Here is a 15,913-nt window from a genome sequence, read left to right as displayed (position 1 = left end):
CCCCTGGAGGAGCAACTGGAATTTTTGTAAAAAAAATTTTTTACTGTGCACATCTATTTAATGAAATACAATTTGTGGCAAAATTTCAGGAAAAACTAATGGACGGTTATCTGACAATAGTCCGGACGCATGGACACCACTGAAAACATAGGTCCCTCTCCGATAAATCGGGGGACCAAAAACACTAAAACCATATCCAGTTAGGTAGAAAAGTAACTTTCTTGCCTTTGGTAACATTTGTTATATATTTGTTTTTTGACAACTTTTTCGTACCTTTGTGTATTGTAATACATTAAACCGCTATGAGAAAATTATAATGATAAACAAGAAAAACATGGAAATACAATAAATAAAATTAGAAACATATATCAAACCCAATCCTAACCCTAATCTGCGCGATTAAAATTTTTTTTTTTTATTTTAGTGCTTATGCACTTATGTTTCCGTGCTGTTTTTAAAAATAGTATTTTCAAGTTAAATTGAAGTTTTACTATATCTTTTTTATTATTATGAAATTGTTAGGGGAAAGTACAGAATAGTTAAAAAACACCCTCCTCTCCCCATGTTAAGAATGTAGCTTATGTCCCTGATAGTAGCCCCCTACCCCAAAGTGACAATGTGCCTTGTTTGGGGTGAAAATGTAATAATAAAAATAAAAATAATAACGTTATTATTTTAACACAGTCCGTATTCTGTGTAAGTATTATGAATTAAAATAAATAGATAGAATTAAAACATAAAATTCCAAACACTTACTAAACAATGGAATAATTTATTGACTGAATTTTCCAATATAATCAATCAAGTCCGGGTCAATTCTGAGAGTTGTAATAATTTCACCCTCACAACTGCATAAGAGTCCACCCGTTATCTTCGATTAAGAACTGAGTGTTTTCAATTATTTTGTTTCTCGCTTGCGACAATGATAAAGTTTCGGATATTTCTGACTGGCTGGAATCGTTGATATTGCATTGAAGGCCGGAACATTCGCAATTAAAATGGCCCCCGTTTTGTTCAGGTATTTGCAAGAACATACCCGACATGCATTCCCTTTCAGAGTTGATTGACGGACGCGTTATATTCTCTGTGTCGTTATCTAGGCTAGACATCAGAATGAACGGGTTGTATAACGGCTGACTTTCACATAACTGTTCATTTTTTAATGTCTGTGTGATCCTTTGAAAGGTTTGGGTTTCGGTGGTTGGACACATATGATAGCGATTTTCGTATAACTGTTCATTACTGAATGACGGCGTGACCCCTGGGAGGGGTTGGGTTCCGGTTGCGGGACACATATGATAGTGACTTTCATATAACTGCTCATTACTGAATGTCGGTGTGGCTCCTTGAAAGGTTCGGGGTCCAGTTGCTGGACACATATGATGTCCAGATGCGGCTGTTGCGAAAACGACTGCATTATAATGCGGTGTAAAAGTAACCCTTGTGTCAGCCCTGTTTCTAAGGTGGCTATCTCCCGTCTCAAGTGATTTCTTGTCAGTCTTGTACTTTTTGACTTTGGGTTTTTTAACTTGTCTTTTCGGGCTAGTCTGGGACTCGGATAAATCAACCTCGGTTTGTTTCTTCATCCGTTCTGACTCTTTGAAGTACGGTTTTTTCTGCTCCGCGGACATTTCACCCCATATCTTCCCGAGAAGGGCATTAGCCTGGAGAATGGTAATATTCGGATTTTTTTCGAGGACTTCTTTTCTGAATAACCGACTCCAAATGAAATAGGCATTCAAGGGCTTTTTAACATGTCCCTTTTTTTTCTGACCGTTTCGAGCGTCCATTTTTAAGATTTTTTTTTTTCTCACAAAAAATGCTGTCTCTTAGTTTAACTTGTAAAACTCTGGATCTTGTTTGCGTACTGTCTCGTTATCTTACTTAAACTCTATTGCAGTTGAGTTTCACTTTAGTTCCGATTGCCAGAAATGTATTTTTTGTCTCACACTCTTGTGTATTTGAATGCGCACGCAAGCTCAAATTATCCAGAATTGAAATTTAACGTTAATTTTCAACGCCAATTTTTTTTTTCAAAATTTAGCCCGTGAAAGACTGTTAATTACGTTGTTTATTACGACGTAATAATATTCTTAAACTATTTACATTTTATTTCTAAATGAGCATTTTTTATTTTTAATTCGAAAGATTTAGAGGAAAAAAACTCGTAGCTATTTATGTATAAAATTATATTTAAGAGATTTTGCAGTTAAGACAATAAAACAAAATAATGTTTAAGAAAAAAAACAAAAAATGAAACAAAAAAAAATGCTACTAAAGGCAACATAAGTTACTCTTTTTGGATAAGTTTTTTTTTTATGTTACAACTTAATTTAAGGCGTTTATTTACTTTTAAACACAAGTAGTGTTAAGTCTTAAGTTAGAACAAGAAAAAGTGGCTGACATTAGCTGGTTATTAAGGGAGTCTCGATAATCGCTCAACAATAAAAAAAAATAAACAAAATACTGACAGAACATTGCATTTTCGTACAATTGGCGACATTTGTTGAGTCACTTTCTACCAGTATTTGTTTAATTTTCGATTTTTGAGGGATTATTGAGACTCTCCAGATGACCGTCTAATGTCAGCCATTTTTACTTGTTCTAATTTAAAAAAGGATTTTTTTAAGATACAAACCATATTAAGTGAAGTTATATTTAACTAAAAATACTTAAAACAAATTTTTCGTTGAAAAAGGTTTTTATGTTGTTTAGTTTGTTTTGTAATAAATTTATTTATTTATGAAACATGGTTCTTATTTGTATTTTGTTTGGTGAAGAGTTATACTTTAAATCGAATTGTATTATTTGTATTATTCTCATTTTATGTTATTTTAACAACGTTTCGGCCGATGTAACCTTCGACCTTCTTCAAGTGTAAGTTGTCGAACTCGGAAATATTTCTGCTCTACTCGGGAATCTGCACAGAATTTTAAACGGAACTCTTTATTTAATCCATGAGAGTAGCCGGTAGCATGCTCTCATTCCGTCAGGTAAAAGTAACTGAATGTTATTTAGTACTTTATTCATTAACGAGTTCGGAGCAAATTCTCGAATTTGGTAGAAAGATTCCCGAGTTCGAGAAGATACACTTAAATACACTTGGAGGTTAGATCAGCCGAAACGAGACGAGAACACTAGTTCGAAAAAACGATCAGACGAGAACACTAGTTCGAAAAAACGATCAGACGAGAACACTAGTTCGAAAAAATGTAAATAATGCAAAGTATTGGTCCTCATCTAAAAAATTCAGAAATATTAAATTGAATCGTTTTCGATCCCAGCTTGCTATTGGTATTTATTTGCCCCCACCCCCGAGAGCAAAATGTGACACAAGGTGGTTTTTTAATGCGGAGGAAAGCCAGCTCCCCAAAAGGGGCACTCTGGAAGTAGGCAAAAATAAAAATTGCTTTAGTATAGAAGGGCTTCCCGTACATTGACTAAGAACAAATTAACTAGAGTGTAATATCAGAACAGATACTACACTACGAAAAATTTTTTTTTCTGAAAAATACAAAAATAAATTAGGCACTAGGCCATTCCAAAGTGTTGGGGAGGCGGTCCATAGTCACTATGTCTTTATATATGTCCCTATTTACTTTGCCTCCCCACGAGGGCAGAGTTAGACAGTAGACACCAAGGTCGTTTTTAACGTGGAGAAAAGAACAAAAATAAAAATTGTCTCAGTCGTGAAGGATTTCTCCTCCACTAACTGACAACAAAAGAAATTGAAGTTTAGTATCAGAATGTGGTACAGAATATATATATATATATATATATATATATATATATATATATATATATATATATATATATATGTCAGGTCATGTCATATGCTACTGGTACCATGTAAGCCAGTACTACCTGCCTCATGGTCGGGTCACTGGCGACTAAACTGGTTTCCCCACCAGGAGGAGGGTGGCTAGTCTCCCTGAAGGATTAAAAACAAGACCTTCCAAAGGGCAAATGAACCCTTTTTCGGGGTCAACGGCCAACTAGCACCGTGTGTGTTTGTGTGTATGTGTGTGTTGGGGTGGAGAGGGCTCCCGTAAGCCGTGGTGAAGGCAACCTTTCTAGGAGAAGAAAATCTCTGATTTTAAAAAAAAAAACATAAAGCGGGAGACCAGTACTTGCATTAAGCTGGTCTGCAGTTTAACTTGTTGCTGGCTATCTTGCTCTTGCTTGTTGCTGGATCTCAACATTTTGAACCGAGAGAGAGAGACTTAGCTGTCGTACAAAGCTAAGACTCTGTAACATCATCTGTGTATAGATACTCCCCCAGGCATTTGTCTATTAAAATAGTCATGTGGCGATGGAAGTCGTTTTTGGTCTCATGGACTTTAAGTGTCTGAGGGAGTGGCACTCGTCTGACAAGACGTTGCAATCATATATATATATATATATATATATATATATATATATATATATATATATATATATATATAAACACCACCCCCACAACGTAACAATAATTAATAAAGCTCCTCTCCCCGTGTTAAGAATGGGTAATAATGATGTTATTTCACCAGAGTCCGTAAACTGCATAAGTACTAAAAAGCGTTTTACCATCAAGATTTTCAGAACGCTTATGTGTGATCGCCTAAAAAGGTAGGATCTCATTTAGGGAAAAACGCAGTTCAATGGCCTGAACATATTGCCATTAAAAATTCTATATAAGCAATAAATACTGTTTTATCTTGCTATTTTTATTAAATATTACTAAATGAGGAAACACTTCGAGTTAAAATCAATTCAGTATTGCCCTTATAAATTCTTTAGAAAAACAAACTTGAAATGTGTACATATGCTGTAATAAAAGCTAACTTCCATTTGTATGAAGATTCCATTTTTTTACTAGTGATTATTTTAGCATATGTACGCATTTCAAGTTTGTTTTATTGAAATTCGCATTGTCTGGATCACTTCCGCTGCTGCATTTGAACGTTTCCCCCTTATTTTATTATCCATGCGTGACGCACGAAAAGTCGCGCAGTTTTCAGTTTCCAGTGATGTTTCGTCGTCAAAAGGCGTGTTATATTCGTCTTTAATTTAAGGGAAATTTCCTCGCCTTATTCTCGCTGTAAACATTCAAGAGAACTCATGCTTCTCAGCATTGCTTCTGTGGATGAATTCCCTTTGTGGGGAGCTTGAATTAATTTCCAGTTGGAAACTTGTAAAAGAAATTATTGATTCAGCTCAATTTCTGCCATGAACTTTATAAGAATGTTTTAACCATTAGGCGATAACGTATAATCGTTATTCTTCCAAATTCTTGATTTACCTCAGTTAAGAAGGATGGACTACTTGGAAAGGTCACTATTAGCCTTGAAGCATGCAATGCATCGCTTCTGCAACCACGAACTGAATTGAGAAAGGCACGTTCTAGCTTTGCGAATTTTGTGTCTTCAAGGGGCTTTCATCTCTGCGAATTTTTTCACCGTTCTTAAGATTACAAGCGTAAAACTAAATAGAGTTTAACTCGAAATGGTTTCTCATCTACTAATGTTTCTATTTACTTGCCTCCTCACGAGGGCAGAGTTAGACACAAGGTCAGTTTTTAATGTAGGGAAAATCCAGCCCCCCAAAGAGGGGCACTCTGGATAGGAACAAAGACAAAAATCGTCTCAGTCATGAAGGATTTCTCCTCCACTGAACGAGGACAGAAAAGGTGAAGTGTAACATCAGAACAGATTACCCCAAACAACGCGATAAAACAATTTTTCATCGTTTTAGGTTCAGGCCACTAAATTAAGGTTTTACCCACATTTTTTTGGACAGGTGTGTGCGCGCGCGTACGCGCGTACGAATTAACATAGAATGTACAATGTACAGATCTGTAGAAATAAAGAGGAGACTCTTAGTTGTAACCATTGCGCTACATGTCAAGTATGCCCACCAGCAGGTGCGCGTTTGAAAACAGAATGTGGTGATAACGATACTTAACAACGACTCCGCGGAAGATACTACGACGATTCATAATCTCCTTCACAAACTACTACTACTAATAATAATACAAATACTAATATTAATAATACTATTACTACTGCAAAAAAAAAAACAAAAAAAAACTACTACTATTACTAATTCCTTCGCCGCTAATCGTACTTCTACAACACCGATACCAATAACAATATGAGAGGAAAACTTGGAGGTCCGCAAAAAACTTTATTTCCAAAGTAAACAACGTTATTACAAGTCAGTCTCGTATTTTCTGGCGTTTCTCGTAACTTTGTCAAACCTTTCGCGTCTGATGATGATGATAAGGCGATGGCTAGAATGATGATGATGCGTAAGAAGGATTATTCGTCGTATGATCAAGGTCGGTATTTTCTGTTTTTAATTTAATTTTATTGAATGTAAGTTTTATTGAATGTAAGTTTTATTGAATGTAAGTTTTATTGAATGTAAGTTTTATTGAATGTAAGTTTTATTGAATGTATGAAAATTATGAAAAATTGGCGTCGATTCAAGGATCTCATTTTACCTGTCTTCATCTTCATATAAAGGGCAGGGTTAGACACAAGGCTTTTTTTTTTATCTGAGATTATAACCCCACACCACCACACCCCTCCGCAAAGGGGCACTCTGGATTGGAGATTGAATAAAACTTGTCTCAGTCTAGAAGGATTTCATCTTCACCAACCGATGATAGAACGATTGAAGTGTAGTATCGTCTATTTATTTAAAGAGGAAAATGTTCGAATGAAAAACAATATCTGCTCTGATACAACTTTTTTTTCTCTTCTTTCCTTTGGCTGTTTGTTTTTATTTCATTCTTTTATCTCTCTTTCGCTCTTATTAAACTCCTCTCTTGATAGACTCCCCCCCCCTCTCTCTCTCTCTCTCTCTCTCTCTCTCTAGATAGATAGATAGATAGATAGATAGATAGATAGATAGATAGATAGATAGATAGATATAGATAAATAGGGAGGGAGAGGGGGAAGACGATCAAGAAAAGAAGAATTCGAAAAATGAAAGAAAAAAATGTAGGACTAGAAAGAGAGAGAGAGAGACAGAGAAAGGGGGGGGAAATGAGCGAGAAAGAGAGAAGGGGAACGACAAACAAATGGAAAGTGTAGATAGAAACAGAGAGAAAGGAAGAATTCCAAAGTGAAGGAAAAAGAAAAATAAGAAAGGCATAGATAAAGAGATAGATAGATAGATAGAGAGAGAAAGAGAGAGAGAGATAGAGAGAGAGAGGGGGTAGACAAAGCAAGAAAGAGTTAAAAATTACAGTAATAAGCCGATCTTGTTCGGTTCAGCTAACAATGACAATGACATCAAAAAGTCTTTTCTATGTGATTGCATTTATTTTTGAAAACTTAAAATTAAGATAAGGTCGACTGACAGCCGAGATGAGGCTGGGGGTGCATGCGTTTGTCTGTCTACTAATTATGTATATGACGCTCATCCTTTCTTTCCCCCCTCTGTCTGTAGGTATTTGCCTCCCTCCACACCGTTGGAAGATGTGACACAAGGTCGGGAGGTGGGAATTGAAAAGCCAGTGCACATGAGGAAGTGCACTCTGGCGCACAAAAAAAAAAAAAAAATGCCAGAACAGCCTCGTCAGCATTCTTTGATTAGCAATAAACTAACCCTTTAACAAAGAGAGAATATAAAACCTCTTAGAACTGCACAGAACCATACTACAGCTTTACAAAGGTCACCTCTTACTAAAAAATGACCAAGACTCTGTCAGTCTGATTGTCTAGGATGTATCCTCGACTGTTATCTATCTATCTATCTATCTATCTATCTATCTATCTATCTATCTATCTATCTATCTATCTATCTATCTATCTATATGCATGTCTATCTATCTATCTATCTATCTATCTATCTATCTATCTATTTATATGCTTGTCTATCTATCTATCTATCTATCTATATGTCTGTCTATCTATCTATCTATCTATCTATCTATCTATCTTTATCTGTATATCTATCTCTCTATCTATCTATATGTCTGTCTGTCTATCTGTCTATCTATTTATCCCCATTCCGACAGCATAATTGTGTTGACTCACCAGTTCTCATTATTTCACCAAAGTTAAGCAATGTTGAGCCTGGCCAGTATGATATGGGTGACTAATTGATATTATCAGAATCTTCACCCCTCTCAGCAAGAACGGCAAAAACTTAACGTCATCATCTTCCCTGATGTGGATATACAAGCGGCTGGGGACCGTTTTTTAATTTGATAGTCTCATGAAACTCCCTCCTTCAGTTCAACCTGCCTAGGGTGAGTGCAGCTTCGGTTCCTATTTCGACCGCTAGTCCCGTTGTTTTAAACAGACTATTTTTGGCTGTCTACCATGCCGGAGTATGTTTCCTTGGCACCAGAATCAACAGAGTCTATGCCATTTCTGAAATGGCCTTGTTCTCTGTTGATTGTGGTATGTTGCTGGCCCTGCACAGTTCTAGGAGGTCAACCCTCACAGGCTTTGCATTCTCTCTTTAATTTATTGCTAATCGCCCAGGGTGTCCATACCAAGAAATACCGACGGGGCTGCACAGGTATTTTTTTTCAGTCTAGAGTGCATCTCCTCTGGACTGCTGGCTCTTCAATCCTACTTTGCGACTTAGTGTCACGTTTTCTTGACGTGGGAGAGAGATAAACATCTACCATGTCCAACAATGACTTCCCCACCTCAGGTACTAATCGACCACTATATGCCAATTGTCAAATCGAAACTTCTACAGGCAGAAACAGTTTAACATGTCGACTTGAGAGGATGCCATTTTTGGTGTTATGTCTCGTAGGATGACTCTAGTTCTGTTGATGAATTCTGACCCCGCCTTCAATTGACATGTACTAGTGGGCAGATTGCTGAAACAATCTTTTACTTGGTGATACAAGCACTAAAATTGAAATTTGTCAGGTTTGTTTCTGAAGCCATCTTGAAAACTGGCAGCCATCTTGAATTTTATTATGGCTAATGTTCTTTTCTTAAAATGTTTGTTCTGAACGCCATTTTGGTGCTTGTATCACTAAGTGAAAGATTCTTATGGAATATTGAGATAACCTGCCCCACTATACGGCTAGTTGACATATATTCCATCAGATGGTTTGGATGATTCAGATTACACTTTAGATCTCATGACGTTTTTTCTTTAAATCCTTTTTCGGGTTTGTATTACTGTACACATAAATTCGAAAAAGTTGTCAAAAAACAAATATATAACAAATAAATATTATCAAAGGCAAGATAAGTTACTTTTCTACTAAACTGTATACATTTTTTTGTTTTTATTCAATGTAACATGTTTATTCAGCTCGAAAAACATGCAGTGTTTACCGATGTATTGGAAAATTCAAAATGGCGCCCGACACTCTCTTTAACATGGTAAGTTTGGGAAAACGTGTTATAAATAATAAACTAGATAAAATACTATTTAAAAACACCGAATATATGTCAACTTATGTCACGGTAACATATAATGAGCGAATTTCTAACAGTATTTTGTCTAGTTTATTATTTATGACATCTTTTCCTGAACTTACCGTGTTAAAGAGAGTGTCGGGCGCCATTTTGAATTTTCCAATACATCGGTAAACACTGTATGCTTTTCGAGCTGAATAAACATGTTACATTGAATAAAAACACGAAAAATATATCCAGTTAGGTAGAAAAGTAACTTATCTTGCCTTTGATAACATTTATTTGTTATATATTTGTTTTTTCTTTTGACAACTTTTTCGAATCTATGTGTACAGTAATACAAACCCCTTTTTTCAAACTTCTCTTATTTATTTTTTTTTTCACCCCAAACAAAGCATATTATCACTTGGAACATAAGGTGCTACTAGTTGGGATCATGTTTGACAGCAGACTGTGGTGGAAGCTGAGCAGCAAAATGTCTGCTTACATTACATTCCAACTTCTACAGGTTAGTATATTCGAAAAAGCAAGAAACAGGGAGGTAATTCCAAAATCTAGCAGTTCTAGTTAAAAAAAACCCCCCAAAGTTTTAGAGTAAAAAGCTTTTCAGCATCTTGGAACCTTTAAAGTGAAGAGGTGGGATTTTGTTGCTTGTCAAGTTTGTCGGGAGTATGTACATCAAGGGGCACAAGTGCTTTGAGTTCATCAGAGCACATTCATTAAAATAATTATAAAATAGGCACAGGGATACAACATTGCAATGATGCGACAGAAGGTGGAGCTTGGTTGATAGTGCAGAATTTACTTTTTGGTCTCTGCTTAAGAATGAGTGACTAATGGTAGATGCACTAGCCCAGATGTGGCAACAACATTTCATGCCTGGGTGAATGGTGGCTTTGTAAATCTAAATAAAGCGATCAGATACTCTCTGGTGTGAGAAATTTTCTACAACGGTAGAGGAAGCCGACCTTCATTGCAACAGTAGTTATGTAGTTATCGCTGGACGTCACATCTCTAATATGTTAACTGATGCCTTCTCCTCTTCCGATGAGAAGCATTAGGCTTTGAAATACCTAGGTATAAAGAGCATATTTATCACACACTTGGTGTAATCTCCCTATTGAATCAACGATTTAATTCATATGTATCAGTACATATTTTTATATTGTCGTTTTTTTTTCTATTCTATATATAAGCTCCACCCAAATTGTTGAGCTTTGCATTGGCCTGATAAGTCTCCTTTTGGCTTATAGCTGATGGCGCCCAAGTCACACACACACACACACACACACACACACACACACACACACACACACACACATATATATATATAAAATTTTGAACTCACTACTATATATTGGATACAATATAATAATCAACTGACTCTATAATAATAAATACGAAATCCACATATATTAAGATACCATATTGTGTTTTACGACCAGGTAAGGCAAGGTTGGGCAGCCTGTTAGTATATATTATAAATTCACACAAAGCAATAAAACCGTTAGAAACCATACGTTCAATGCAAATATATATATATATATATATATATATATATATATATATATATATATATATGTCTCTTTTAAAGAATTTTTCTAATTATTTTTGCCTCCCTCCATATATATATATATATATATATATATATATATATATATATATATATATATATATATATCATTGTAAAGGATAAACTCGTAAACTAATGAACAGATCATTATTATACATTTTGAAATATATATTCTCGGCAACCTGGCGAGTAATATGAGCTCATTATATTTTTATGGACTTTACTGTTTACGGCATGCGCCCTCCCCTAACTTGAACCTTAGCCAACCCCAAACTTCGAAAATAAGTTAACTACAAAATATTTAATGAGGAAAAGAATTAAATTTTAACTTATATTAAGTAACTAGCAGTGAAACCTGACGTTGCCCGGGATTGAATGATGATCAACGAATTTTTCACACCTCCATATTTTATTGTCATCGAAATCAGTGAAATCGTCCATTTTTCAACGAAATCGATTGCCTGCTCTAGTCGGGAGCTGATCACAATGCACTCAGAGGAAACTTTACATACCTTCCCATAATGATTTAGTCCTTAAAATATTGTAGTCTACATCGCACAATAGAGAACCTACTGTGGATTTTCTAAAAATTTTAAATATAATCGCTTAAATGAAAGTTTAAAATGAAAAAATTAAGCATCATAGTGCAATTGTGCTCTAAACAGAAGCATTTATTTCGAACGCGCCCCTGCCATATCAAAGAATCTGTTGTTGATTTGATATGTCGGGCCTTTCAGCTTGTCTGGTAATAAAATTTCTCGATGTTAGGCTGCGTAAGGTGTTAACTTTGGTCCAAATCGCCTGTTCTTTCTTTTATCGGGTTATTTCGATGATTGATTATCGATACTTATTGAAGATATTCCGATACAAAACCTATCCAAGAACACTGCCAAGCATATGAAGTACCTTTGTGTGAAATTTCATAAAAATCGGCCCAGCCGTTTTGGAGTCGATAGCAACGAACACATAGATATACGGGCAAATTTCCTTTTATGCAATTAGTAGAGATACGTTTTAAAAGGATCGGTGTTCACACATGAGTGAATTTCAATAAATAAGTGCTTCATACAATCAACATTTATTGAACTTAAATCCTTATGAATTATGGAATGTGTAGAAGCCACCTTCTATAATATAAATCACACCTGTCTGTTTAAATGTATGTATGTATGTCTTCCTAAAACTTTCGACAGAGGCCACGAATTTTCACGGGATCGGTATCATTTTGAAGCTCGAACCTTCGGACAACAAATATCGAAAAATTGGCCAAAAACATTTTTCCTTCACCCTCAACTAGGCACTTTTCTACAGGGAGGGTCGTTTTTTTTCGCTGACATTTTTTGCAAGTCGTTCAACCCTCGACATCGCATAAAAGGTGTTACTTCGACCGCTCGTGACGTCATAGGCACATCGGTAAGACCATTTTTTTTTTCACTGCTTTTTCCTCTGGCACGTTACGGGTTCAAGCCTACTTACTGCTCCTATTTTTTTTTCTTTGTGTTCGCAATTTTCCCTTTTTTTTTTTTTTTGTTTAACCAACACCCTTATACACGCCTCCACTTTCTTTTCCACCTTCGCGTCATGAGTTCGAGCCTGCCTGCCCACTACAACTTCTTTTTTTTTTTTTTTGCTGCTAAACACACACCTCCAAACACTCGGGCAACGCCAGGCATCTAGAAAATATGTTAAATTTTTACTTTCTTTCCAGCTTAACAATCACCTTTAAAATGACGACTTTTCGGGTATGCTGAAAACGAATATTGCATTTAAATTTGGCGTAAACAAGTAGCTTTCCGGATGTAATTCTTTCTGTTATCACTAACATGTGCGTGTCAAAAATATATGCGGGCTTGTGTGTAAAAAATGGCCACCAGTAATAACATAAGGAATTACATTGCTTAATATCCGGAGAACTATTTGTATGCACCAAAATTGGGGGGGGGGGGCGATAAATTCGAACAAAATGCAATATTCGTTTTCAGCATACCGGAAACTTTCAAAGTTGTAATTTTAAAGGTGATTGTAAAGGTGAAAAGAAAGTAAAAATTTACCGCAAATATTTCGTATGAATCATATAAATCAATTTGTATGTTAGATGGAAAAATCATACGACACAACTGTATCAGGTTACAGACCTATTAATCGCTAACACACACCAACTGAGTGACGAAACGGTAAATCGCCCACAAGTCATTTGTTTATTCAGCCTAATTTTGTCAGTCACAAAGTTTTAGTTTGTGGAGGTCAGGGTTAGCTATTCACCTATTTTGCACAGATGAGGCATCCACAGATTTATAACTGGCAGCGCATCTCATATATTTATTCACTTATATCTCTTTATTCACTTATATTTCCACCGCATCGGCGCATAGTTGAGCATATTGAGAAGTGATACACAAATTACCATTAACGTATAAAGCGATGCTCTTTGTGTAAACAAATCGAGCTTAGGCATTTCGGACGATGTCAAAACATCGTTAATTCACGACTCACACAGCAGCCGCCGATAGTGTAGTGGTTAGGAGCCTTGACTGTTGTTTAAATCCTGGCTTGAGGTAGTTACCTGTCTAGCCGCACTGATGAGCTGTGAAACAGCGAAACAGTACTGTATCTGGATGACTAATATATATATATACTAGCAGGGAAACCCGACGTTGCTCGGGATTGAATGATGATCAACGAATATTTCATACTCCTATATTTTTATTGTCATCGAAATCCGTGAAATCGCCCAAGAGGAAGCTTCACATGCCTCCATGCAGTAGGTGCGTCAGAAACTGACCTTACGAATGCGTGAAAAAATATTGAATAATTCGACTCCCTGTCTTTCCAAGTTTATAACTACTCGAAAAATGTGATTCAAACCCTATTTTTTTTTCAATTAAAGGAGCAAGGACCAAGGTTTCATTAAAAAAAAAAAAGAAACATGGTTTAAAAAAAAAAAAAGAAAAGGTTTTAAACTTCGGACATAACAGGTAAATTTCTGATAAACACTTTTTTTTTTGTTTTAAAATTAAATATATTATTTATTGATCTTTTATCTTCAATTTGTGATATATAAAACTTTAGTGAGTAAATTAATTATTTACTTTTTAATAGACATTTCAAAGTGGGGAGGGCGATTATTAAAAAAAACGTTTGTCTAAAATATTATATTCTGTTTATTGGAAAGAGCATAAAATTTTACATTGACCCTGAAAATATCGTAAAAATTTAATCAATAGAAAAATTTTGATAGATTATTAAAGTTTAAAAATTGAAAAATACTTAACTCGTAAAATTCAATTGATTTCAATACTGTTGTTTTTAAAATAAAAAATAATATTTCTATTACTTTTTATACAACTTTAATACTTTATTTTGGAAGTATAATCCATAAAAAAAAATAAACAGCCCACTTTTAAAAGAGAAAATACGAGTTTTTATATTTTATTCGCAGTTTCGTTTTAGGGATGTCAAAAATTATCTAAATATTCTGATACACCTATCCATGCAGTAACTTAGTCCAAAATATATGCTATTCTATTCTACATGACACTCTAGAGAACCTACTGTTTCTGTAATAAAATTATTTTATATAAACTTCTTTCCAGTTAACGAAAAAAAAACATCAAGAAATTTACATGTGGGGTTTTGACCTACAGATCACGTCATGCAAAAAAAAAAACAAAAAAAAAAAACAAAAAAAAAACACACTATCAACTTACTCACAGTAGAATTTTCACGGCCTGTTGTTCTATCATTGTTGCTAAACGACGACATGGAAAAAATGGCTTTACCGATGATAGATAAATTAAAATAACGGTTTTGATTATTGATTATCGGTAATTATCGAGGGTATTCTGAGACAAAACTTAACTAAGATCACTCCAAGACTTATACACTAAAGTTCTGTAAATTTTAAAGAAAATCTGTTCAGCTGTTTCAGAGTCTATAAGGAACGAACTCACACACAGGGACAAAATTGCGTATGTATATATGTGTATATATATATAAATATATAAATATATATATATATATATATATATATATATATATATATATATATATATATATTTAACAGGGCTCAATACGTGAGTAGAGCTAGTCTGCCATTCCTCATAAGAATGAAAGGCAGAAAATTCTGAGCAGCTTAATTGCCATATATATTTTCATTTTTCATATTTGTTTTTCATAATTGCCATACATATTTTCGTGTATATATATATATATATATATATATGTATGTATGCCAGGTTAACAATATCCAAAAATAATACCATTAGATTTAACGAGATTATTAATAGTGCTTAATAAAAAGAGCAAGATTATTATTTTATTCAGTTTAAGTAAACAAAATTACCATTGTGCCGCAACAATGAATCTACTGTTTCAATCTAAACAGATTTCAACAGAAAATCAAAAGACTTGCCTCGATGAAGACCGAAGACTTTGGTTGCCTGGTAAAATCTTTGCAGATTGAAACAATAGATTTATTGTTGCGACCAATGGAACTTTTGTTGACCTAAATACCTAAATTAAATTAACTCATATATATATATATATATATATATATATATATATATATATATATATATATATATATATGTATATATATATATATATAGGGTGGGCCAAAATAAGGGTCCTATTTTTAAAGTTATTCAAATTTAAAGATAGGACCCTTATTTTGGCCCACCCTATATATATATATATATGCAATTTGCAATGCCTCTCTGATCCATTTCGGGCGGAATAAAAATAGGATATATATATATATATATATATATATATATATATATATATATATATATATATATATATATATATATTTGGGGTAATTCCAAAAGTAATGCCTCCTATTTTTATTCCGCCCGAAATGGATCAAAGAGGCATTGCAAATTGCATTGTTATTATGACTGAACTTATGCATTTCTGACCTGAAAGTTTCATCTCCCTGTCGTAGATGTTGACGGTG

The 15,913-nt window shown here is 34.6% G+C and overlaps 2 protein-coding genes across 2 annotated transcripts in view; one reads left to right on the top strand and one right to left on the bottom strand.

Moving 5' to 3' along the window:
* Positions 1–755: 755 nt before the first annotated feature.
* Positions 756–2,010, bottom strand: LOC145246472 (uncharacterized). Its single transcript, XM_080108090.1, has one exon. It carries the CDS (start codon positions 1,788–1,790, stop codon positions 843–845), a length of 948 nt encoding a protein of 315 aa, XP_079964216.1. The 5' UTR covers positions 1,791–2,010; the 3' UTR covers positions 756–842.
* Positions 2,011–5,120: 3,110 nt separating this feature from the next.
* Positions 5,121–15,913, top strand: part of LOC145246471 (uncharacterized) — a 30,444-nt gene continuing 19,651 nt past the window's right edge. The window contains exon 1 of the mRNA XM_080108089.1: positions 5,121–6,319. The gene's annotated coding sequence lies outside the window, so the exon portion shown is untranslated. The remainder of the gene's footprint in view (positions 6,320–15,913) is intronic.

The sequence above is a fragment of the Euprymna scolopes genome, chromosome 24 (genome assembly GCF_053919585.1).
Source record: "Euprymna scolopes isolate OS-2025 chromosome 24, ASM5391958v1, whole genome shotgun sequence".
NCBI classification, from domain to species: domain Eukaryota; kingdom Metazoa; phylum Mollusca; class Cephalopoda; order Sepiida; family Sepiolidae; genus Euprymna; species Euprymna scolopes.
Note: the sequence above shows the minus strand (reverse complement) of the source record. Positions and strands in the feature narration are given on the sequence as shown.